The 26899-nt window shown below is 49.8% G+C and overlaps 1 protein-coding gene and 1 long non-coding RNA gene across 4 annotated transcripts in view; one reads left to right on the top strand and one right to left on the bottom strand.

Moving 5' to 3' along the window:
* Positions 1-24092, bottom strand: part of TNFRSF21 (TNF receptor superfamily member 21) — a 35126-nt gene extending 11034 nt beyond the window's left edge. Inside the window, exons 1-4 of one of the 2 annotated variants that reach the window (XM_063150956.1) lie at positions 24003-24092; positions 17664-18318; positions 15477-15974; positions 1016-1290 (exon numbers count right to left, since the gene is read on the bottom strand). In XM_063150956.1, the coding sequence (XP_063007026.1) occupies positions 1016-1290; positions 15477-15974; positions 17664-18318; positions 24003-24056 (1482 nt within the window). In that variant the 5' untranslated portion in view covers positions 24057-24092. Of the gene's footprint in view, positions 1-1015; positions 1291-15476; positions 15975-17663; positions 18319-22970; positions 23186-24002 lie in introns of those variants that run through there. The other variant, XM_063150957.1, reaches the window with a different exon arrangement.
* LOC134415506 (uncharacterized) overlaps positions 23166-26899 on the top strand; it is a 32005-nt gene continuing 28271 nt past the window's right edge. Inside the window, exon 1 of one of the 2 annotated variants that reach the window (XR_010027067.1) lies at positions 23166-23400. This is a non-coding gene — a long non-coding RNA (uncharacterized LOC134415506). The remainder of the gene's footprint in view (positions 23401-26899) is intronic. The other variant, XR_010027066.1, reaches the window with a different exon arrangement.

Below are 26899 nucleotides of genomic sequence, written 5' to 3'. Positions count from 1 at the left end.
ATCAGACCCAAAAAACTGAAACAAGTAAGGCAGCAGTGGCCAAAACAAATCTGCAAAGGTCACAGAAGGACCTCCTGATGACTTATGCCCAGCTGAGAACCTACTGCAGGACCTTCTGAAGCAATTTATTTATTCTCCCAAAATATGGGACAGTTTAAGGCCAGTGCTGGCAAGGAAGAGCAACAACTCTGGAGGACTGCATGCATGGCCTCCCTCATGCCACCAGTCACCATCCTGGAGGAATCAACACTTTGTGCTCAAGGGTACTTGGCCCTTCTCACAAATCCACAGTATTTGAGCAAGTTTATCGGGGAATGTGTGGCGTTTGTGAGGTTTTTAAGACAAGGTGAGAGATGAGAATTTGATTTCATGTTTTCAGAAGGCTGATTTATAATTTTATGATATTATACATTATAATAAAGAATGTTATACTAAAACTATATTAAAGAAAGAGAAAGGATATATCAGAAAGCTTAACAAGAATGATAATGAAAGTTTGTGGCTGACTCAGAGAGTCCGACACAGCTGGCTGTGATTGGTCATTAAGTTAAAACAATTCACGTGGAACCAATCAAAGATGCACCTGTTGGTAAACCATCTCTAGACCACATTCCCAAGCAATCAGATAATTATTGTTTTCATTCTTTTCTGAGGCTTCTCAGCTTCCCAGGAGAAGAAATCCCGGTGAAGGGATTTTTCAGAAAATATCATGCTAACAGGGATGCTTTTTCCTCCATGTTCCTGGCACAAGGGCTCAGGTACCAGACCCTCCTGGTGACCTCCAAAGATATACACAAAGCACACGGAAATCCAGAACCAATCAAAACTTTGACTGGGATCTGAGCAAACATTGCCAAAGCCTCGCTCAAAAGCAATGTGCTGCTTCAACTCAAGTCCATCACGAAGAGAGGGAACTACCTGGCCACAAGCCAAGCTCAAGGGCACAGCTGTGTCCCACGCCACCACACCTCACACGGCGAGATTTGCACCACAGCCCAGCCCAGCCCAGCATTACCGGCGTTACCGGCGTGGTGTCCTCCATGAGGCCGCGGATCTTCTCCACGACGTCGTTGCGGCGGTGCTGGCGCAGGGCGCTGATGAGCTGGGCCAGGCTGGCCTCGGGCCCGCGGATGGTCCAGTGCTGCAGCGCGGCGTAGGCGCGCTCGTGGTCGGCCGCGTAGCCGTTGGAGAACGCCGCCACCTCCCGCTCGCTGGCGTTGCACAGGAACTGGTAGATGTCCTTCCACTGGCTCCCCACCTGGGCCGCCACCAGCTTGAGGATGTCGATGCCTGCGGGGCAGAGAAGCCACAGGTGAGCAGGGGGTCTGCAGATATCAGGTCTAGCAGAGCTTCTCTCATCCCCAAATGGCCACGCTTTGCTTAGGTAGGTCTTTTGAGATTTTGTTGCAATTATTATCATTATTATTGTTGTTTTAACACCTTTTATGGGTTCAGGCTGCAGAGAAGCAGCACCAATAACATGTTCAACAGCTACTATGCATGTAAAGGGTGATAAACCCGTCAGTTAATCCAATACACTCTACACTCTGATCCAACAAACTGAATCCAACACACTCTACTCTTCTGATTTACTAATAAATCAGAATTTACTTGTAAAATCTCCTGCATTCTTCAGCACAGGAAGACCCTGGGTACTCAGCCACCACACAGCTGCAGGAACAGGGCAGAAGAGCACAAACTCACCCACACACCTGCATTGCAGCCACTGCTTTGAGAAAGAGATGGATTAAGAGGTGAGTCACCAAATCACCTCTATAAAGATGAGTATTTCCATAACAAGTGCATACAGTAGCTAGGATTGCATTCAGAGCCATTTCCAGTGCAGACAGGCAGGATGACACAGTCATGAGGTGAGAGACTCTGTGCCAGGTGAGCATTGGGTGAATGAAGATCTGGTAGGAAACCAGAGAGCACAAAGGCAGAATTTCCCCCAGAAAAGCACTTGAGATATCCTGGCTCAAGACCGTGAGGGTTTACTCCATGTAGGTCAGAGAGCAATGCAAACAACACACTTATCCTTGAGTCTACTACAGGTCAGGAGTCAAAGATTCAAATAAAGCCGTATCTCCTCCAAAACAACTAATTAACCCTGTTTTATCAAGCTGAGCAACACCTTGTTTCAAACAGCAATGTGAAGGGTCATAATCTGTGAGCTACAAAAAGAAACTCACTTTTTCCAGAGAGATAACCACGCCTTGGGTTTCCTCCCGAGCCAGTGTGCCCCCATGGCTACAGGGAGCACTTCTCCTGCGCTCTGCAGGCACAACAACAAAAATAGCTGCTTACAGAAGAATATCATAGCTGGAGTTTTTCCAGCTGGCCTAAAATTTAACACTTTCTAAGACAGTTTAACCTGCACCAAAACCTCCCACTGCACCTTCAGTTCACAGTTGTGATATAGCCAAATATATACATCCTAAAAAAAAAAAATCTATAGAAACTATACAGACTGATTTAGGCATCCTTTTTTATACACATGCATGTGTATATACACATACGTATATACGGTAGAGATTTTTGTACCTATGTATTTCACAGATATTTTATAAAGATGTGCGCACATATATGTATATGGCCTGGACATCAGATGCCCACCAAAGCTGTTCTACACGTGCCTTCTTCACCTGAGAAAATATAACAAGATATAACAAAAGGCTCATGGGTCAAGATACAGGCAGGGAGAAATTCCTCACCAGTGACTGTCACTGGCAAACTAGACTCAGCTTGGGGAAATTAGTTTAACTTTACTGGTAGCTCCTCACAGGCTACCCTGTAGCCCCCCACTACCAAAACCTGACCACAAAAACCCAATACAATATACACACACATCTCTAAAGTATCTATTCAGCTTGATGTATTATTTTATGTATTTGTATCTGTGTATATATTATACATACTTCTGTATATCTCTCTATATAACATAGGTATTTTACATTTATATGTACATATGCTTATATAAAAAGAAGTATGTAAAAAACTATAAAGTTCACAAAGATATTTTTGACCAAACCTCTTCTCACTTAAGGAAAGCTTATCAAACCTGCTATATATAGACCTTAGTTTTCACTTCCAAACTAGATAACACAGCCAAGAGCCCACAGCTCTTGGAGCATCCACAGACAGTGCTAAACATACTCTAAATCAGGAACACCAAAGTGCAAACCACATTTGGTACTTCCCCACCCTCCTCCCACCACAACCACCACAGCTCCCTCCCAGCCGTCACCAGACACGTGCCTGTGCCATCTCACATGGAGTTTGTGAGAGCTGGGGCTTCTCCTACCAGAAAATGTTGGCCCACCAGCCCAGCATGGGGCATGCAGCCCACCCAAAAAACCTAAGCCAAACTCAGGGCTTGGTTCTAACTATGGAGAAAAGGCTGTGAACCTGCTACTGGGATTTATTGTGGAGTGACTGATGTGACTCAGCTCATTAGATACTGGTGCACATTGCATCACAGCAAAGCAGCAGGAATTAAGCCTGGTTTCGTTACTGCTTCCCATCACTCAGATGCAGACCCAGTGGCCCTCAGTTCAAGGGACTGAGCTGTGCGCTTCCAGGCAAATCCCAAATTCCTCTTCCTCCATGACTATGCATCCAGGCTGGCTGTGCAGGCAGCCCAGACCACGCTGGCAGCCAAGCCCTTGTGCCTTCTGATATCACACACCTGGGTTGGTAAGAAGCCCAAATGACAACTCAGGTTTGCAGTCAGGTCCTTCAAAGCAGAAAACCCAACTGCTTTTTGCACAAAAGCAGCAAAATGCCTGATTCATGCAGCGCTGCTTGATTTTATCTCAATCCAGGGGATAAAAAAAGTAAAAATCCATGAACACAAGGGTAGAAAAAGCTCTCTAAGGCTTGTGCACCAAGATAAAAAGGGATAATCACATGTGGCACTATTATATATCCATATATAGATATATATAGATAACTTATGCACCGAGATATAGATATATATAGAGAGAGGTATATATAGAGAGAGCATTTAAGTCATTATCTCATTGTACAAATCTTGCAGAGCTTCTTTGCTCACATATTCAGCAATTATTTTTGCTTTGATATATATATATATAAAAATACACACACACACACATACAGAGAGAAGGAGGGAGAGAGAGAATGAGAGAGATAATGCTGCCCATTTTTTAATGCACTCACACATATCAAGTGAGCAGCATCAGGTCTCCCTGCCAGTGCTGCCCTGCAGTGAGACAATGAGCTATGGCTGGGCATGGGAACTTTGCCCACACCCACTCCCATGCACGTCAAACACACAGAAGCATTAAAACATAATTTGCTGGTTTATGATCCCCATGTGGAACATCTAGTCAGCCCAGAAAAGGAAAAACCCATATACTACCTGCTTCCTTGGACATATTTCATACCGACAAATCCCAGTGCTTACAACTGCTGTACTGGTGAGAGAAGTTTTCAGCTGCTCACAACTTGATTTGCACCGGTTTTATGTGGCAGCACGACATTTATGTCCAAATGTTCTCACTCAGGATTTATGACAAAGCGCTCATGCTTCTACTGACATTTTCAAGTTTAGTATATTTAATCTCACCGTTCAATAAATTGGGCCCATAAACATGTTTATGTCCCTTGGCTATAACATCTCTGGGCACAAGAACACACCAGGCAGCTGAGGACTTAATGGTGCGTAATAATCTTTGGAGAACAAATGTTCCATTAAAAATGAATTTGGAAATGCCTACCTTAACACTATAAGAACCTTAAACTCATTTTCTTGCAACTATTAAATGAATTTAAGGCCCATATGTTCGCTACATCCACTACAATATTGTGCAAACAAAACCCAGAGAGATAAGAAGAGATGTGGACAAGAGTGCAGATTTGGCTCCAGTCAGTAAGAAAAACATTGCTCCCTCTGCTCTCAAAAAATAAGATTAAAACCATTACATGACAAGCTGCGGATGCACACCGCCAAGTATTACTGCTCACACTAAAATAAAATACTCATAATAAGTTTATCATCCTACTACTTCCATATTTCCAGAAGTCCTACAAACTGGAACAAAAATCCCAGCTCCACCACAGGTGCTGGATCTTCTCCTTCTCCTTGAACTATGTGGACCTTCTTCCACCATGCCCATCTGCACAGTTGGGCTGGAAATGGTGCTCAAAGACCTGCAGACCACAGCTACCCCAAGTAAAATGGCCAAGCTCAGCAGAGATGGTGCTTTAACCCACACGTTTTATGCTTGCCATGTGAGGCGGCTCACAGCCATGTTGGCGCTATGCTAAAGTTGATCCAAGCTTTCCGCAGCCTGAGTTGTCCTCCTTTTTCACCACAGGCTACAGGAACAGCCTAGGAGAGCTGTCACCATCCTGCTGCTAAAGTGGGAGACAGCTCCACCCTTCTCCATCACCATGTCAGGAACCATCACCACTGATCACCAGCTTTGCTCACGCCTCAGACAATGGAATTAAAGAGGAACACCCACAGCTGCATCCGGCTGAGCTGTGTTTTTGAGCTGCATTTTCCAGCCCAGAAAAGGAAAGGACAGATCTGAAGGAGCCAGGACATTCACACATGTCTTAGGTACCTGAGCAGGTGGCATTTCAATTGTCAATATCTTAACACTGAAAGTCTCTAAATGCTGTGCTGGGTTACACCATGTACCCCCTAATATTTTAAGGTGGTGTTAACCACACCTTCAAGCCAGGACAAGGCCGAGATGCTGCGCACAGGCCAGTGGGAAGCCCAGGGGAGTATGTACACACATGGGAACACAGGCACAACCAGGAGGCACATCTACAGCCAGGGCAAACCGGAACAAATGGAGACAAGTCTGGAAATGGACAAATGCCTCCAGATTGGCACAAGCAAACACAAGTCCTGCCTCTCCAGAAAGGTTTTCCCTTCAGTTCATCTACGAAGATGCTGAGCTGAAGGGAGCACCTTCCTGGAGAAGCAGGGCCTTCACCTCTCTATAGCCTCCTGTCAGGTAGTTGTAGAGGGATAAGGTCCCCCCTGAGCCTCCTTTTCTCCAGGCTAAATGCTCCCATCTCCCTCAGCTGCTCCTCCTCAGACTTGTGCTCCATCCCCTTCACACCTGCTCCACTTCCCTCCTCTGGACACTGCTCACCTCTGTCTCATCTTCCCCATAAACACCATTTCAGTTTATTCAGTGACTTCCACTTGCTTGTTTTGAATCTGGTTCAAGATTTTTCCCATCCACTTCCTGCTCCTTTAGAAGTGCCCCGCCTCGCTGCAGAACAGTTTGATGTAGACAGAGCAATCAGTCCTTCCACGTCACCAAGGTGGTCATCAAACACGCACTTGGGACTTGGCTGAGCCTTAATGCCTTGTTCTGGACAAGCCTCACTGGCCTCCCAAGCCGTGCTGTTTGCAGGTTGGACACGGACCCAGTTCCTCAGCATCATCTGGCCTCAAGCAGGGCAAGGAGCCAGTCTGGTGCAGGGCTGTGACCAGCAGTGCTGGCAGGGTCACCCACAGCACCTGCAAGGCCCCATTTCTCTGCTCTGCTATTATTTTTTCACAACTTCAAGCAAACTTAAGAGCAGAGGAAGAGCTGCCCCACACCCAACAGCAGATGCAGAGAAGTCAAACCACAGCCACAGAGGCTCCTTCCTCTCCCCACCCTCTCACAATGTCGTTGTTTTCATTCTCAGAGCTCAAGTCAAACAACACTTTTCATAAGAGTGGTCCTCAAGAAAATGCCACCTTTAAGGGGAAACCTCATGGTCAGAGACCCTCCAAGCCAAGTGTCCTTCAACCCACTAGTAATGAAGGGACAAAGTGCATAGAAAAGGACTAACACAACATCAGTTCAAGTTTTGTAAGTGCCTTATACAGCTGGGAAGGAAAATTTAGGAGATCTCCCAGGACCTCTGGCATACACAGTCCCATGGAGTGAGCAGCTCAGCAGCCCAAGGTTCCAGAGACAGCTTCATGAAAGGCTGGATTTCAGGAAACTCCATTCTCCAGCCCTTCATCATCAGGGACAAGGTCCCACCAGTTCACCCACGACACTTGGAGGAACTGACCTCCACCCTTTCAGTGCCAATCTGAGCTGGAGCACCTGGAGCTTCTACCACCTACATACAGAGGTATTTCAGAGATGGGCAATATTAATCTGTGCACCACATGCTGTGACAAATCCTGACTGCGACAGGCAGGCTGGATGAAGCATCACAGAGAGAGAGCACAGCCCAAGGGCACACACAAGTCAGACAGAAAAACCACAGTGATGCAGCACAACCCTTCCCTACACCCAGATAAAGGCTCCGAATCACTGCAAAGCCAGCTCTTCTCCTGAGCTCAGCCCACCTCCCTCCTCCAAATATCCTCCTGACTCATGTGAAACACAGCCACAGCAGCCTATTTTTATGTCTGAGCACACACTGAGAGCCTGTACAAGAGAGCCAGGATGCAGCACAACCACACTGCAGCTGACAAGATACCACAGCGCAACCAAACCAGGACTTGGAAATCCCAAGTGCACAACACAAATACCTTTCCAAAATGCAAAAATTCTACTAATCATTGCCATAAAGGGTAAGTTATTGGAAACTCAATTCTTCTCCCTGCCACTCAAAATATACTTCAGGTCCTAGATGAGGAAGTCTGAAGATGTGCCAGGTTCTCCACCTGGGTCAGGACAATCACCAGTATTGGCACAGGCGGGAGGATGAAGGGGCTGAGAGCACCTCTGCCAAGGACTTGGAGGTGCTGGTGCGCTGTGTCCAGCTCTGGGGACCCTGACATAAAAAGGATGCGGACCTGTTAAATCAAGTCTAGAGAAGGCCACAGAAATGGTCAAGTGGCAGAAGCAACTCTCGTAAGAAGACAGTTTGTTCAGTCTAGAGAAGAAAAGGCTTCAGGGTGACCTTACTGCAGCCTGCCAGTACATACAGGGGCCACAAGAGATCTGGAGAGGGACCTTGAACATGGGCATGTAGTGACAGGACAAGGGGAAAAGAAGGAATGGCCTAAAACTGAAAGAAGGCAGGGTTAGACTGGACATAAGGAAGAAACTCTTCGCTGTGAGGGTGGTGAGCCTCCAGAACAGGCAGCTCAGAGAAGCTGTGGCTGCCCCACCCCTGGAAGCGTTCCAGGTTGGACAGGCGCTGAGCAATGTGCTCTAGGGGGTGGCATCCCTACCAACAGTAGGGGGTTAGAAACTACATGATCTCTAGTTTTTTTGTCAGACCGTTGGAAAGGACACACTCATGAAGATTTGTTAGTGACAGAACAGTTTGCCCAACTACGAAGGACAGTGTTGGTATCAGACCCTCCCAGGACCCAGTGATTCATATCCTTAGCAAGAGCTGTTTGGGCAACAAATCACAAAATGGTGCGTTTGGAGTTTGTTGGGGTTTGTTTTAAAGACAAAACTGAAAATCTTGCAAGGCAGAAAGGGACTTCTAACAATCACTTCCCACAAGTTTTCTGGAAAATAACCAAACCAGACAGTGGAGAGAGGTCTGTGATCAGCCACATGCAGTTATGAACATGTTTATGAACTGGGAACTTGAAAATCATCATGAGATAAGACCTCTTTTCCCAATACATTATGTGGAAGTCACATCTCTAACACCCCCTTGGTCCAACCCTCCTGGGACCCATCTGAACTCCTGCCCACCACCACAGGATGCTACACCAGGGACATGCTGAGTGAACTTGCTCTTGCTTTAGTTTGCATGAGAATGGCCAGCATAAGTATTTCATGTAATTATTAAATTTTAAATGGCTTTTGCAGAGTTAATCTTCATTATAACCCTCTGGGACAGCTGGTAACCCTGAGCACACACACTGCCACAGCCAGAGCCATATAAATATCCAGACACCCACAGATGCCAACCCGAGGATTAAATTCACCTCCTGCATTTTTTTATCTCCCAGTCTTGAAGAGCAAGGAAAAAACAAAAAAAACCCCAACCTTGTTATTTGAGGAGTGATGTGTGAGAGCCTCACTGATGTGAGAAATCACAGCCCTCCCAGCACTGAAACCAGTGTCAGGTTTTTGGCAAAAACACCCCAGGCTCAGAGTGGTTTTCTACAAGGACAATCCTCTCCTGCAGAGCTGCCCTGCCTCCCACACTCAGCTCTGCACCTTAATGGGCAGGCACAAATCCCAATCCCTCATTAAACTAATACAAGGGCCACCCAGGAATTTTGACCATTGGATAATTTGGGTTTTCTTTTCTGAAGCAGATTTGGGAACAAATGTTCCAGCTTCCAAGAGGAGCTACTCACAGCCCTGTACATGCTGCAGATAGAGAGCTCACGTAGCAACACACATTAGAAGTGATCAAGCACCAGTCTTTGGTGCTAATGCAATAAGGCTGAGGAACAGGAGATGATAAAACCTGCACATTATTAGGTTTCTTCCTCTCTAAGCAGAACAGCAGCCTCCCACGTTTGCACTTTCCAAGGCTCCCTTTCATCATGAAGCCCTGGTCAGCTCTTGCATACGCCCTTTGCAAATCACATAGCTTCCCAAAAGGACAAAATGATTTTTGGGCAAACCTGAGCAACATTTTACACTGAGTGGTTTGAGGAAGACGGTGTTCTGAACTTGTCAGATGCCACTCCAACACTCCCATGGCAGAGATTTGTGCTGCAGATGAAGAGATGCTCCATCCCACCCAAAGCAGAGCACTGTGCCCGTGCAGGAGCAAACACAGCATGAAATGCAGCAGAACAAGCTGCAGTGAGGGAGCATCCATACTCCTTGTGGTGCCCAGCACATTCCTGCCTCTTCCAATTTAAGCAGCTCCCCTTCTGCCTGGGTCTCTCCCAGCGGAGGTGGGCAGGCTGTCATCAGAGGAGCAGCAATCATCTGTACATCATCAAGCTGCAGATGCCACAGGAGAGACTGCTTTGGAAAACAAAAACAACACAACACCTTCTGCCTCTCTGTTTTGGCAGGTGGACAGACATCAATCCCTCATCTCATGCTCTGCCTGCCAGAGCTGTATTAGGCTTTGCACACAAGCCCAGGGCTGCTCCTCTCCAGGCGTAGCCGCAGTTACCGAATTATGTCAGCAACAATGGGCACACCTGCCCTCCTGAGATGCTCTGGGCATCTCTGCTCTACCTGTGGCCTGGGCACAAAACCTCAAGGCCACCACAGTTTGAGGCTGGTGAAGCTTTAGTGCTTGAAAAGATTGTTTGTTTGCCCAGCAGCTTCCACAGCAGCTCCTCCATCCTTACCCAGCCCAGTGTGATCCTCTTGCCACCTGCTGGGACCTGTTCAGGAGCTGATCCAGGGAAAACTACCTCTACCAAACAAAACCTCTACACTAAGCAGCTTTCATCTCATTTATCCACACAAGCACTAAGAAGGGGTCCTAAAGTAGCATTCCGTGTCACCCCATAGACCTGCAAGTGCCAAGTCTGCAGCAGTCTCCTTACTCAGAGTAGCAGTTAAATAGGCCTGAGGAATAACATCCTCAGCTGGACTGTTTCCATGCACTTGCTTCCCTTCATTAGGTGATGGATCTCTAGAAAACACTGACTTAAAAAGCCCACACATAACCTTAATGTGCTGTCTCTTGCAAAGAATCATGTAATTTTACTTCGATAAGCATCTTGCAACTAACCATAAATGAGCACCTGATTCCATTTGAGAACCTGCCTGCAATGACCCTGCTGTCCCCACGCCCCACTGGTTATATTCATGTGGCATTGCTTTTGAGCTGCAGTACAGCATCAGACTCTCCAAGGTACAAGATGTGGTCCCCCTTCAACACCCTCAGGGACTTCCTTGGGAGCAGACCAAGCTCAAGCCCAGTCCTGGTCCCTCAGCAATCAGTACACAAGCCAAGGACTACTCCCTAAACATTACCAACCAAGAAGATCCTGGCCTTTAATGTGCTGACAACTGACAAACCAAGACTCCCAAATCCCAGCACTCACCATCTCTCCAGCATCACACCTCAAGTTCCCACTTTGATTTTGAGCCATTTTAAGCACATGCTCTTCTACATGCAGTCAAGCCTCAGCTCCACCCCAGCTGCAAAAAGCTTTTGCAGAACAGTTAATTTCTCTGATTATTTAACCAGAGGCTTCCTGGCTTTGCTCTCACCACCCACTGCAATAATGGGCAATTACAAGACTTGAAGAAAAATAAAAGGGAAGTGGCATCTCATGCCAGGCCAGCACTGCCAAGATCTCGTCTTCAGTCTTTCAACTCCAAAAAACAAAAAATCACCAAACTCTTTTCTTGCCTCCTGGCATATCGTTTCAGACAGCTGCTTCTATACACAGGTTTTACCCTAACATTTTGCAGTTTTTGTCTTTGACCCTCTGCTACTAAATGGATGAAAGTCAAAGGCAACAGTATCAGCAATTTCTGCAAAAAGAATTCAAGCCCTCATGTTTGGCATGGTGGCAAAATGGTATTTGAGAGACAAGCTCAAATTCTCAGCTTTTATTGAAAGGCTCTTGCAAACCCATTTTCTCACCTCTGGAGATGTCTGAAGAAAAGAAATGGGTATGTGGTAGAAGAAAGGAATGGGTATTTGGTAAAATAAAGGCATGAGTCTAGTGTGTAGGCTGTTCTTGATCTTCTAAAAGAAAGAAGTCATACATACAAGGCTAAACCACAGAGCCCTATCAGCCCTGTACCCACGTCACTCAGGCACCACGTGGATAATTTCTCAGGAAAGCTTTGACAAACTGTCAACTGTTGGATTCCTATCTGTAGGGCTGCAAAGAGCCAGCTGAGGCAGCAAGAGGTCCAGCTTCCCCAGCCACAGCTACACTGTTCTACCTTCTCAATCTCTCTCTGGACAGCCCCTGTTGTGAGGATGGACGCAAGGACACACATGGAGGTAGGCTGGCTGCTAACTCAGGCCATTAGTCATTGCAAGGTCTTCCCAGACCTCTGAATCATTTAATCCAGTGAGAAGCACTGGCATTTGCTGCTTAGGCTGGAACATATCCATGCTCAGGACATGGGTGTAGTTCTAACACCAGCCTCCCAAGCTACTTCTATTTTTATGATTGAGCTGTTATTTAAGGCATGTATTATAACCAGAGAGAGGACAGGGCACAGATACCAGCTCATGGGGACATGAGGACAAGTGAACCTCCTCCTGACAACAGCTGCTGATCAGGATCACACATCTATCTCAATTATTTAAACAATTCAGGAATTCAGTCCCTTCAGGAACTGGGGAAGAGTTTTAGTCCCTGCTTCCACCCTAAACCCCTCCTCTTTTGGTAAGGAGCCCAACCACAGTGCCATGTCTTTGCTCCAGCAGCGAGCAGTGCTAGTGCCACCCTGTCCACACTTCACCAGCACCCACAGCCTTGGAGAAATCAATAATAAAATCCCCCAAACAGGGAAAGCCTTGGATGCCCACCTGGTGCTGTGGGAGGCTCATGGAGTTGCCAGTGAGGGCAGGAGCCCAAGGACAGCTCCTCTGAGGAGAGGCTCCAGTGCCTGCGTCAGACCCGGACTTTCCTTTCAAAGGTTAAGGCTGTCTACTGAAAGGATTAGGAGGGAGGAGATGGTAAACTAGGAACAAATGGGGGCAGACTGTTTGCAAGAGCTACATAAACAGGCAATAAACACACCCCAGACCCTTGATGGTGTGCCAGCCAACCTCTGGATGGAGGTCATACAGATGTGGGTGCACTGCCTGCACCCAGCCCAGGGGCTTCACCCCCAGCCACAAAGATAGTTTTCACTCTGACTGCCCTCTACACACCCAGTGCAACCACAAACCAGGCTGCCACCTGAACCTGGGGAGCAGCTGTGGTCCTCACATCTCAGGAGGCTTTGCTCTGGTAACCTACCATGGAGGGATCCACACAGCAGCACAGGAGGGGAAAGATTTCTGCTCTGCAACAGCCTGAAGTTTGCTCCTGACTAAACTTATCCCTGTCTGAAATGCTGCTTCAGGATGAAGTATGATTTGGGAACAAACACTGCTGGAGCAGCAGAAAGCTAAGCCATGACATGGCAGCTCTGCAGAATATCTCAGCTGTACAGCCAGCTATTAAATAAAAGGTCAATTCCTTTATGGCACTATACCTCTCCTCTCAAGTAAACAGTCTTAAGAGCCAGACATTTCAACAGGAAAGGCAGAGAGGGATTTATGCTCCACCGCAGAGGAGAAGAATTTCCATATCTGACATGACAGAGAAGCACCACCATGTAAGAGCTAATGAGCAAGGCCCTTCCAGCTAGTGCAACACGATTTGGTTTGCACTAAAAGCAAGACAAAGCATTAACTGGTTTGTGCCTGTGTGCCTGCCTTTATTGCACAAAGTTCATCTGAGGACATGTGGTGGCAGGAGGAGGTCACAAAGCTGGCCGTGCCAAAGGGAACCTGCGTGACTGTTGCAGGAATCACTGGGAGTAACGGCGCCATTCACCTCTAGACTGGAGAGGTTCAATCACACCATGCTGGTTTATCACCTAAGTGTGGTTTTGCTGTTACACCTAGCTTCCTTCCCAAGACAAAGGGAAAATTAGCAAGGATCTTGTGAAATTTATGCAGCTGTTTGTGACAGAGAAGGCTGGAACAACTCACCCTGGGAAACACAGAATGACCCATGAATGACGCCACGCTGTCTCCCAAAGGATGACAAGATCTGGGAGGTGAGGTTTTATCTAAATGGGTTAAAACAGACCATCCCTCTCCACATGAACCTTCTCTTACCTGCACGATTTCTTCAACTTGAATCATGATTAGTGACCCAACACACAGCAGTGCCCACAAAGGCAGCTCTAAGGTGGCTTCCAGAAGGATCAGCTGCAGCACAGGTACTTCAGCATGGTCTGAAACACCAGGATAGAATCCAGAGCTGCACCTACTCAAAGCAGCATGGTCTGGTCCCTGCACTTGAGCATTCCTTATCCAGAACAAACTGCCCTGCTCTGAGGTGCTTCAAGAAACAGGAAAGCATCAGAAATTCAACCAACTGGTAATTGAAGTCTTGGAGAAAGGGGTTACTGCAAGTTAGCAACAACCACTCGTTTTTGACCTATGAATCATGGCCAAACTCCTGTATTCCTGGTAGTGCCCACAAACAAGGCTGTCTAACAAGGTTCTGTAACTCCACTGCAGATCACTCATCACAGTCTCACGGACCATGCTTTGGGTGCCACAGGTTTTAGGGACAATGGAGTGCAGGGGTTATGGGAACAAGTTATCAGAAACAGTAAAAAGTTTAAGAAACTGCAGCCCAAGAACACAAAAGAGTTAAAAGGAAACTGATAAGCAACATAGAAGAAGAAGAGAAGGCAGAACAAGAACAAGAGAAGGCAGAAAACCAATTCCAACAAGATCTTACTGGTTGTATAAATGAATTAATGAAGGCAAACAAAGTGTAGGTCTGTTAATCAGCAGGAAGGTGAAGAAAGTACAGGACAGAAGACGCCCTATTCAAAACCTTCTTTGCTTTGTACTTGAGCACTCAAGGATGACTTTCATCAAGGACTGATCTCTCTTAAACCTTCCAATCTTTGTTCAATCAATTCTTTGTTTGCTGCCCCCCCTTGTTAAATGTGCTCTTCTAAAGGTTAACTGTGAACGGATGTTTAAGGTTGAGCAATGTCAACCCAAAGTAAGTAAGGACTCGTCAGTCTGCACAAGATAAGGGAAGGTCAAAACTGCCCTGGGAGCTTTGCAGAGGAAGAACTGCACATCCCACTAGGGAGATCCTGGCTGCTTGGTGCTCACAGTCATGCCACCATTAGTTTATCATTGATTTTTAAAAATTTCAGCTTGAAGATTACATGTCATCTTTAAAGTCTCATCAGAGAGCTGACAGCAAATCATCCACTAAATGAACAGAAAACAGTATGAAGAAGAGAGTCCAGGCAGACCTGATGACACTTGTGGAGCTGTACACATCCACGACTCAGCCTTTAAGGATAACCTTTCTGGCTCCAGTGTGGGCAGAGGGCTTGGGACACAAGCCAGCACTTGGGATTTAGGGCTAAGAACTGAAACTGAGGCAGTGCCAAGAGGTGGGGGATGACTCAGCCTTCCAGAAACAGACAGGAATGAGGGGATAAAGGACGACACGAAAGACAACCAGATCCATGCCTGAGTCACAGAGAAAATAAGGACCATATGAAACAGAAGGAAAGCAGGAAGAGGAGAAAATGGGGAAAAAAATGCCTTCATTCAAAATCATTCTACCAATGGAAGAAGGGTACAAGCTGGAGAAGCTGGGTGAGAAGAAGAAGAAGAGAAGCTGGAGCAAGCAGGTGACACTCCCTCCATTAACCCTTCCTTCAGGAACAGGGACACACCATGGGAACTAGAGGGAGGAGAAGCCAAGGATGAAGAAACATCTGAGGAACCACGCTTTGTGAGAGTTTTGTTCTCACTACAAGACCCACCAAATGAGGAAAGCCACAGGTCACTGGCTGTGGGGTTGGCCCCTCCACAGCCCTGTGTTGGAGTGGGGAGGACCCCACTCGGTCACAACTGCTCACCGTGCCCGTTGCAGTAATAGATCCACTTCTCCCTGTTCTGTGTGGGGGTGGTGGACTTTTTCATAATAGCCTTTTCCACAATGGCACTGGGATCTTGCCGGGGTCCCTTCTTCAGAGTCCGTGAGCTCTTTCTGACGCTGCAGACCACGATCACCACCAGGACCAGCAGCAGGAACAGCACGATCATCCACGGCAAGTGCTCGTTGATGTCGAAGTGCTGGTGGACGTTCTGCGAGCCTCGCCGGGGGGGCCTGTACGGGACATTTGGCTTCTCGCCCCCCATCATCTCCAGGGATGGCTGCTTCTCCAGTGCTTGGCTGGTCTGCTTGTGCCGGTAGCTCTGGGCCTGGCTGGTGGTGCTGGAGCCCACGAGGGTCCCGCCGATGCCGTCCGTCTCGTTGGCTGAGGTCTCGTTGTAGTACCGTGCCCGCTCCACCATGCTGCTGGACGCGCGCGGCGCCGGAGAGGGGACAAAATCGGGAACTGAAGAGTTCAGACCTGCGGGAGGAGAGGAGAGTTGAGTGTCACGGCCCTGGAGACGCGATATGGCTTCACATCGCGGGCTAAGACCTGCCTGAGCATCGGCTTGGCCAGCAGACAGAAACCCAACGCCAGGCAGCGAGAAAGAGTAGAGGTGAAGTTGAGGTTTGCCTCTGGGAACAAATGGGTACGGTTACAGAGGGAGCTTCAAGGTAAAACTGACCCTTGCTGGGTAAGGCTAGAGGCAGCTTATTACAAAAAATGAGTTCCTAAAGGCATGTTGTCAGCCTGTGTTTGTCCCACATTCAGCATTTCTCAGAAAACCAACAACTTTGAGTGAGTTGGTTTTTCTTTTTAGGTTTATGAACACTAATTTTAGCTCATTTGTGGAATTTCGTATTTGGACTAAAAGCATTAAAAAACATGACAATTTGTAGGCTTAATGTCTCTCCACTGGGTTTGTTAAGGAAGCAAAATCTCTTTTTTATTAACCCTGCAAGCAGCTGCAGATGAATCAACTAAAAAATAGGTGTCTGAAGCAACCAAACTTCCCCCTAAGAGCTACCTTCCATCTTTATGGAGTCTCCTTATCAACCAACACCTCTCAGGTACCAGCCAGATGCAAAATGTGAGCCAAAGCCTGGTGAGAAGAGGAAGAAAGGCTGCTGTGGCAAAACCTACAGATTACTTTGGAAAGTCATCTTCTGCAGATTGTGTCTCATCCCAGCGAGACAGACACTGGGTGTATTCGTCTGTACCTGGTTCTGCCCCCAGTTTGGTTACTCAAAACACCCTAATCAGGACACAAACAGGGAAAACACTTCAACTTTTACGTAATTGTCGACAGTTGATTTCAAAGTTCAGGAAACACCCTCCTGTACACTCCCAATGATACACCAATGTCAGGGCAAGCTCTGAGACCTAACACAGGTAAAGCACTGGAAGCCACCACTGTCAACACTTCCCTGCTATTATATTTACTAATTCAGCTGTTGAGGTCATCAAAAGTTGCATTTTTTAATTAAAATGCCTCATTTGAGACATTACAGGGAACCTGCTTTCCAAGGAGTGCAGAATACCACCTTAAGTGGAGTCCTACATCACCTCTGAAATCAGCCACAGCTAAGGCATCACCATAAGGGCTGTGAGGATAAGTCACTCCCAATTAAGCGAGAGGAATTCCACATAGTAATCTTATGAGATTGTAGGAAAAAGTTACAGGACAGCCCAGGCTCCTGCAGGGCTGTTTCAGCAATGGTTCCCATTCAACCAATACTGTGACACAGTATAGAGTGAAATGAAGCAAGGAAAGCACAGGCACAAAACCAGTGAATCCATCAGAGGAGAAATCTCCCTGCTGCAGGGAGACTGCAGGGATTTTCCTGCTGCATCCCAACCTAGGTTCACCACAACTACACAGACTTGTGCCAGCACATCACAGAGACAGGAAAAGAGGCTGGGGAAAGCCATGTCCTTTCAACCCAAACAGCAGGAGAGTCAGAAGTCCAATCAGGACTGCAGTCTCAGTGAAAATGTTATTAAACGTGGTTTAATACAAATGAGGGCAACCCGATGCCATGAAGCAGAAGCGCCACCCAGGCTTTAAACCAGGTTGTTTGTTAACAGCCTAACAGCAACCCTGACCGAGGCAGGAACACAATCCCTCAGTCAGAACCACACCTGTGGTGTTCCAGGAGTGGACATTACCTTTGGGAAGATCAGCGGTTGGTGGAACTTCATAGGGCTGCTCACCCGCTTCGGTGCTCGACGAAGTCAAAGCCGTGTTCGGCAGGGATGCCGGAGAACCACAGACGTTGTCGCTCTCCTTCGTCCCCGGCTTGATGACAACCATGTTTTTCCCAAAGCAGTCAGTGTAGGGTTTGCACTTCATCACACTAGAAGGCACATCAGAAAAGGTACCGCGAGGGCACGGCTTGCACCTGACGTCTTCGGTCTCGGTTCCTTTCTTGCGGACGCCCCAGCCGACCGGGCACACCGTGTAAGGGACGCAGGTATCGTTTGTCTGAAACGTACCAGACAGGCAAGTGCACTCGCGGTCAGTCAAGGCAGTACAATGAGTTTTCTCAATCATTGGCAGTTCACAGGGTTTCCTACAGGAGTGGCACCGCTCTATGCCGTTCTCATGCTTGGTAAAGGTCCCGTCTGGACAAGGGCTGCACTCTCTTAAGGTACTCTTCGTGCAGTGCTTGGACACGTAGGTTCCTGCAGGACATTTGTCACAGGTCAGCTCTTCGTTGGTGGCACGGTCAAGGTGGCGGTACTTGCCAGGGGAGAGGCTGATGGCATCCTGCTCAGAGGTCAGCTTCGACTGACCATCAGCGGTGCCAAGGAGCATGAGCAGCTGGAAAACAAACAGGAGGTATCAGCCAACAACTGCGTGCAAACAGAGCCCTCTCTGTCAGCAACCCCCTGTAGGATCACACGGGCTGTCCCAGAGCTGTGGGACCATGGACAAGTTACTACAGCCAGAGGAGGGACCTCAGCAAGGCTGGAGTGGAATGGAAGCGGAGTAGGTGGCAGCACGCTCTCCTTACATATCCCCAACTACGATTATAATTGCTTAAACTTGACACCACACTTCTCGGTGAAACTAAGCATCATTTACACTGCAACTCAGCCAGGGTGGTAAATACTGCTAATTGTGTTTCAGCAGTATGTGCTACCTGGCCACCCCAGGAGAATTCAGAGCAGCTTTGCATTTCAAGGCTGAGAGGCTGCAGCACGAGGCAGGCGCTCACTGACAAGACAAGAAACACATGCAGATGGCAGCTCTGACCTGTAAAACTTTCCTTCCCTATTTGCTAATCTGCACTTGTTCAAATAGTTACCTTTCTGAGTAACACAAACCAGGATGACATCCAGGCTAGCGGCTGTTTCTGGGCTGTTTCTCAGCTCCTCTGCCTTTCCACGATTTTTTATGACCCAGTGCAAGTGCTGGGTTTGGCAAGACCGCAAGGGATGTTCTGCTTTGAGCCTCCAACCACATCTGAACCCACTCTAAACCAGCTGCATTAGCAACAGGAGAAAAAACCTGGTGCTATTTTTACACTCTTCAAGAAACTCTGCTGTAATTCAGCTTCTCATTGCATCAGACACAGGTAAAAGGACAGCAGCTTTTAGACACCGAACTGGAAGCAACTGGGCTTTGCTATAAATCCATCTCTCTCTACTGACCTCCAATCCTAAAGCTTTGTTTTCTTAATTCCTTGCTTCTCCATCCCTAAGAGAAGTTCCATCTACCAAGAAGTATCTGCTTCCTCCAAAAGCCCTCTGGTCCATGGATTTAATGTCAGTTACAGCAGCAGAGATAAGTCAGCAAGAACAAACGGCATACCAAAAGAAAGGCAGAAACAACCTCACACAGCATGCAAAGTAATAGGAAACACATTTCCAAACAGCCACAGGCTAAGTTTGGAGGGACAGAGGGAACAAGTCACTGTTACCTTGAATTTTCAAACATTTTCTACACTGAAGGTAAAAAGACCAGAGATCCTAATGCTGCTCAGCTGCAGAGCCAAGCACATAAATCACTTGGCTGTTATACAATCCATTGCCTCTTGCTCTGCTACCTATTCTGGGCTATCAGCCAACAAGAATATATTCAGAAGGAAAAAAAAAATAAAAAAGGTTCCCAACAACATGACTCTGCAGAAGGCACATAGCGGCAGAGCCGCAAGCTGCGCCGCATCGTTTTTGGTGCAGTCTCTCACTTCCTGGAAACACACAGCACATTTCTGTTTCACCTGCTAAATAATTTACAGCTTGGGATTTGTACAAAACACTTCGTATTTTAATTTTTTTTTTATTTAGTTTTCTGCCCCTGAAGCAGCAATTACAGAGCAGGCAGAAGCAGGCAAGCCCGCAGGAGCTGACGAGGATCCTGCAGTGGCTAGACTAATTACAGCACGTCAAATTAAAAACCGGGGCTGCCCTGGCAGGCAGCAAAGGCTTACAGGATGCATTTTACTTTTCCCCTCCCCTAAGACATGATTTAACAAAGCGCTTAGCTGGCTCTAAGGAAACCTGCCACCCTCCCCTGTAATCTCCATGACGCATCCCTGAATTAGCAAACTGGCCTCTTAAAGTGGCAGCAGGGGTCACCTGTGTTACTCACCCTGCTCCGGTGCCAGCGTTGAACAGGACAGGGTGACAGGGTGACAGCAGAGGCAGGAAAGGCAGTGGCTCTCCTGCCTTGCCAGGAGAGTGTGCTGCTGTCTCAGATCCTGATTTCTTGCTCTGTATCAAGCTAGATTTTGGGAAACCCATGGACAGCCCCGCTACAAGCATGTGTCATGGGTTCCCTCCTTCCATTCCAGCATCTTCCCATCCCTCACCCCGGTAACCAAAGCCTTTAATAGCACTAGGTTTGAGTTGGCTTTTTTTTGAGTTTTTTTTAAACCCTATCTCAAGAAAAGTGGTGCTGGTATTTTTGAACATCTCAAGATCTTCAGCTTCCAAGGGAGCTGCACTTCCAAGGGAGAACAGCAAGTTCCAGTGGGGGATGGCTAAGCAGCATTGAGCATCTGCTATTTATTCAGCCTGGTATTTCTGCTACCTAAAATAATCAATCTGCTCAGGTTTTGCAGCACCCAGGTCTCTGAAAGTGAAGGCCAGGAGCAGGAGGATTTCCTCAGCAAAAAGGAGTGTCTGCTGGTTTGGTCTCTCCCCTCAGGGCTGCCCAGCAGCACACAGACCTGGAGCTTTCTGGCTGACACTCCCAGTTCCAGTGAAAAAAGCAACTAAGTAATGAAGTGAGCTCTGCTGAGCCACTGCACTCCATTTCATTACTCTGGTACCAAAGGAAGTGTACAGGGTGACAAAAAAAACACAGAAAAAAAACAGAACGGGTGCAAGACAACACTAAAGAGCAGACTCGGTTTCAGCAGTTTCAGCAATGCTCTCTGTGCCCAATGCAGGAACAAACAAAGGTTTTTAATGGGGTGGGGTCCCTTTCCAAAAGGGTCAAGCAGGACAGGGTGGCCACAAGCCTGAAGAGCATCCCCAACTCAGCACCAACGCCCTGCACCACACAGGCAAAGGCACCTCCCAGCCACCTTCACCAATTTCAGCACATGAAGGCTTTAAGGTGTGAGGAAATCAGATCAGTCTGAGGGACACCATCATTCTGACCTCCCCACACCAGGAAACACTCAGACAAAGGGACCTCCACGTTCAGCTGCAAACAAACGCTGGAGGCAGCAGCACCCCACAGTTGGTGTGGGCACGACCCACCTCAGCCCCATCCAGCCTGATGACTCCACCTCAGAGGGTGCCTCTGCGCTGTGCTCCCATCACCCTTTTTCAATAACTGTGCTGCAGGGAGACCTGATGGGCAATCTGCACAGGAAACTGCTCTCAGGGGCCACAAGCTGCCTTGGCGTGTGCACAGAGGATGCAGCTGCAAACACCTCAGAAACCTGGTCCAGTGTTGGCAAACCTGCCCATGGCAAGGGTGCTGGAACTAGATGATCTTTAAGGTCCCTTCCAACCCAAAGCCATTCTATGATTTGATGAATACAGCATCTACTTCAGGGACCCAAACCTGCACAGTGAGTCAAAACACCAGCAGCAAGTTGGTGAATCAACTTGCTGTCCTGGAATTTGTGTCCTAAAATGCTGCAACACTGAGACTGTCATAATCTCAGGTTGTGTACAGTGCTGCCCTGCTGCCAGACTTGTGGGAACACAGAAATAAACCTAAAACAAAAGTAAAAAATGAAAAAAAATTAAAATTAAAAAAACCCAAAACACAAACTGCAGCTAAACACAGGGCACGTGATACTGGTAGAGAAGAGCAGGGGCAGAGACCTGCAAGTGAGTAGGGACCAAGAGTGCTAAACTGATACTCTGGGAATGGTTTCCAAGCAAAAGCAGCAGAATTTGGTAGGAATGGCAGCTGGCTCTGTGGCATTGCCTTGGCACAGGCTGGGGATGAGCTGCACTGCCTGCCGCCCTTCCCAGAGGTCAGCTGCACCCTTCACCAACACTACTGGGAAAGTGCTTGCAACATTAAAGTAAAAGAAATAAACACATAAAAACACCAGAAAGACAAATAAACTGGTCTGGAAGTTTTACCGTAACTTGGCAGACAGAAAACGTCCTGCCTTGATCACTGCAAAAAGGATCAAATTACTCAGTCCCAAAAAAGTTGCCTGTAAGGAGGGTAATGAAGAGTAAGGCAAATTTCGGCTTCTTGCAACATGACCAGCTATTTCAGCTGGTTTGGGGTTTGTGAAATGAGAGTCTGGGACTCACTGCTCAGCAGTTCTTTTACCCATCTCAAGAGTGAAACAGGGAGTGGAGCGAGCCAGAACAGCAGCACCACAACATCTGGTCCCCATGAAGGAAAACCCAGCAGCCAGCCCTGCAGCCAGCACGGACCAGAGCTCGGAAGCACCCCTGCCAGCCACAGTTCTACCCCAAACAGATGAAATCCCCCAGCTTTCCAAAAGCCCCAAGCTGGAGTAAGGTGATGTTGTTCTGGTTCCAGGCAAGGGTAATAGGGGAGATGGTGGAAACTACCTTGCTGCAGTCAGCGGGGTCCCAAAAAAATCCACCAAGAAAATGAAATCACAGCCAACACAGCCCCACACAACTGCTGCCAAGCTGCTACTGCTCCAAAACTCAGCAGCCAGGCAAATTCGGGATTGCTGTGCTGGTAAAAGACCCACAAGCTATCTATTTGAACATACTTCCCTTGAACATACTTCATTCGGGCTGGAAAGACACAAACTCCTTGTGTGACCAAAGGGAGATGCCCAACAAATGTTGAAGGTATCAGATGAAAACCCAAGCTCACAAGCAAATGGGAATTTTGCCTTGCCTGTATAATCCCACACACAGGAGTGAGAACACACTCACACACACAAGTAACATACATGTGCATTTGCTCAGTCTTGCTTCATGCCCCAAAATTGCTGTTGTATTTCCCCACACCTTTACATCACTCTTTTTTTCCACCTCTTCCCTCTACACCCTCCATTCCCAACTGACCTCCAGGATCCCAGCTGGAGCCGCATATCTGAAACTCCCCATCAGCATCTCATCTTCCAGACGTGCAGCAGCTCAGGCTTCTCCTGGCTCGCTTCTCCCAGCGGGAATGCAGCCCTGGGGAGCGCCCAGGCAGCACCGAGCACGGACCCCGTCTGCTCCGCCACTGCGCCAAGTTCCCCTTCGCCTCCAGAGGCTGCTTCGCGGCTAATGCCCTTCTAGGTTCACATTATTTGTTGTTTACTCGGATTCCTGTCGAGCCAGCGCCAGCTTGCTCAGATCCACCTTGAGTTCAAGAGCAAGTGCTCTCCTCGGTTACACAACCCAGCCGCAGCAGCTGCGGCGTCTGCTTGACACACCGAATTACTGTCTCTCCCCAAAGAGACGGGACGCAGACCTAAAGCGCTGACTGGGAAGTGCCCTACCTGGGCAGGTAAAAGGGGAGATAAAGCCGCCGGAAAACATTTCCGCGATAAGCCAGGGCAGCCGCCTGCCATTCGCAGCGGGGAGTTTTACTGCCTGTCCAAAGGGTGGCAAGAAAAGCGGCCGCGGAGGGGAGGGACGGATGGATGGATGGATAGACGGATGGATAGATGGATCCCTCTCCAGTGCCGAGCTCCCGGAGCAGCGCAGAGAGCGGAGCAAGGATCCGCTCAGCTCTGGATGAGCGGCACAGCCCCGGCTGGGGGATGCCGCCGCCTGCGCTAACGTAGGGATGGGCAGGATGGATATCGCAGGGAATATCGCACCCAGCCGGCGTCCCCTGCCGGGACGCGGGGCTGGGGCGGGCAGCAGCCCCGGGGAGGGCGCAGCGGGGCCCGGCACGGCCCCCGACGCGCGGAGCGGGGTCAGCAGGACACCCGAACAGCCTCCCCCTCTGCCGAGCTGCCCCGGGCGGGGCAGGAGGCGCGGGCGGGCGGGCGGGCGGCCCCGCACTGCAGCACATCCCCAGCACATCCCCACCCACGCCGCGGACACGCGGATGCTGCGCGGGCGGCGCACGCACGGACGGATCCCCGCGCTTCGCACACTCACCGCGAGGATGCCGGCGAACCCGGCGGAGCTCCGGCCCGCCGCGGCGGCCCCCATGGTGCCGGGGCTGCGGGCGAGGCGCTGCCTCAGGCGGCGGGGCGCGGGGCCGGCGGCGGCCGGGCGCCCATGGCGGGGGCCGGGCCGGGCCCGGGGCCGAGCCGGGGCCGAGGCCGGGGCCGGGCCGGGCCGGGCGGGGCGGGGGCCCAGCCGCGCTCCCACCTGCCCTGCCCTGCCCTGCCCTGCTGCGGGGCCGCCGCGCGCGCTCTGCCGCGGGGGCGGCGCGCACGTGGGGGCGGCGCGCGGGGACAGCGCGGGGCGGGGCCCGGCCGTGGCGTCACCCGCCCGCGCGCCAGGGCGCCCTCCCGCGGCGCGGGGACGGCGCGGGGACAGCGCGGGGACGGCGCGGGGACGGCGCGGGGACAGCGCGGGGACGGCGCCCGCCCCGGTCCCCATCGCCCGCCCCGGTCCCATCGCCCGCCCCGGTCCCCATCGCCCGCCCCGGTCCCATCGCCCGCCCCGGTCCCCATCGCCCGCCCCGGTCCCATCGCCCGCCCCGGTCCCCATCGCCCGCCCCGGTCCCCATCGCCCGCCCCGGTCCCATCGCCCGCCCCGGTCCCCATCGCCCGCCCCGGTCCCCATCGCCCGCCCCGGTCCCATCGCCCGCCCCGGTCCCATCGCCCGACCCGGTCCCCATCGCCCGCCCCGGTCCCATCGCCCGCCCCGGTCCCCATCGCCCGCCCCGGTCCCATCGCCCGCCCCGGTCCCCATCGCCCGACCCGGTCCCCATCGCCCGACCCGGTCCCCATCGCCCGCCCCGGCCCGGGGACAGCGGCCGCTCCGCATCCCCCCGTGCCTTGGGTCGGGTGGGGCTCCGCCGTGCCGGGGTAGTGGGCGCGGAGGAATCACAGCGGGGTGTGGGTGCTCGGCACCGTGAAATCTCCGGGGAGACTTTTGTTGGTTTTGTTTTTCGTGTTGTCCAATGTCAGACATACAGGGAAGAAATTTTTCACGAAAGGGGTGGTGAGCACTGGCACAGGTTGTCCAGAGAAGATGTGGAGCCCCATCCCTGCCTCGTCCCTCATCCCAAGGCCAGCTGGGACGGGTCTCTGAGCAGCCTGGTGGCATCCCTGCCGGTGGAATGGGGGTTGGAACTAGACAGCCTTTACATGTCCATTCCAACCTAAACCATTCCATGACTCTATGAACACGTACCACATTCCCTGTGATGGAATGTTCCTGTTCCTATCAGGGAACAGACTCATCCCTCTATGGAGGATGGATGGCAGTGCCCTCACTGCCCATCTTGCAGCATCTGAGCAGGGTGGGCAGAGCAGGGTGACGGTCACAGTATCCATCGATAGCTGTGGCAAGTGATGGAAACAGATCCAGGTTTGTCCAGGGCATCCGGGGGAACAGGAGATGGGGCCAGAGTCAGGACTGGAAAGGATGCAACCTGTGTCCACTGTCCTTTCAGGAAATGGGAATTGAGCTGAGACTTCAGCGTTGTTCCAAAGTCTGACCAGGAGACCAGGGCACCCCCAGGCATGGCTGATCAGGGCCTTCAAGGTTTATGAGTTCTGCAAATCAAGACTATTTATGAGTCTCCACATTTCTGGTTATGTATTGAGAAAAACACTCAAACACCTGATTTCCAGAGCCTGCAGAAATCGTGGTGACCAGCAGTCACCTTCTGGAGATGCCCTGAAGGCAGATGAACCAAGGGAGGGTTTCAGCGCCATGCCAAAGGAAACAGCACAGAACTTATAAAATCCCATCTAAAAAGGGGGAGGGTTGGGGGAAATGTGGTGCTCTTGCTCTAAAGAGGCATGGATTCCATCCAAGCCCTTCTGAAGCTCACCAGAAGCCTCATTCCGATTCCAGGGAGTTTTGAGTCCAGCTAGAAGGCTCCTCTCCCAGACGAAGGTGAGTTTTTCTCCCCACACTTTCTCCATCTCTGTTGCTGGAAGGGAGCTGGAGAGGAGTAATGACCCTTGGGAGCCTGGGAATGAGTCAGGAGAGCTTCCCTCCCGGAGCTGGGGTGGCGGTGGCGGGACTGCTGTTCCCGGGGGGAATGAGACCGAGTGTGTCACGTGTGCAGGGAGAAGATGTTCCCCACAGCTGGCTGTGCTCTGTGCAAGTGCTGCAGAGCCCTGCTCTGGGCTTTGCCTTCCCTCGGGGCCCCCCAAACCCGGGAACAGCGTGCTCTTCCCAGGAGGTCAGCGAAGGGGAGCCTCATCCCAAAGAGAGATCAAAATGCAAACCAAGACACAGCAAGGTTCTTCAAAAGCAATGGGATGCCCATCGCTGCTTTTAATTCAAAATAAATTGGGCAAGTAATAGGCAATAACACAACTGGGTTAACACCAGGCTTGTGGATGGTGGAGTGAATTTTAATTTTAAGAATGTGTAGCTCTCTGATGAAATACAGGGCAACTCTTGGTGCAGGACTAAGTGGCCTGGTTGTGTCTGGGCTGGAAGAGGGCTTGAAAAGCCCCAACAGCACCAACCCACACTGGTCCATCAGCACTGTGAAGGGCAGCGTTCAGCTTGTATTAGGGAAAAGCAGAAAAATAATCATCTGGAGGACAGGGTGACTCAGGGGATTGGCAATAAGATGGATCATGTTACTGCTTTGGAATGGATTCCAATTAGTTACATCCGCTTTTAATTATTATTATTTATACAGAACCTAAAGGCAGTCCAGAGATTATCCAAAAATGCACGGGCTGATCTGCAAATCCCCTGTCCCTCCCCCCTCAGAGCCCTTGCAATGACAAACCCCAGTCACGCTGCCTGCACTGGTTCATACTGGCTGAGATATAAATTACTTATTAGTGACCAGCTTGCTGCTTCTCCACTTTTGTCACTCTTTGAGAGGAAAATAGGGAACGGATGGCTGA

This window comes from Melospiza melodia, chromosome 3 (genome assembly GCF_035770615.1).
Source record: "Melospiza melodia melodia isolate bMelMel2 chromosome 3, bMelMel2.pri, whole genome shotgun sequence".
Classification (NCBI taxonomy): Eukaryota; Metazoa; Chordata; class Aves; order Passeriformes; family Passerellidae; genus Melospiza; species Melospiza melodia.
Note: the sequence above shows the minus strand (reverse complement) of the source record. Positions and strands in the feature narration are given on the sequence as shown.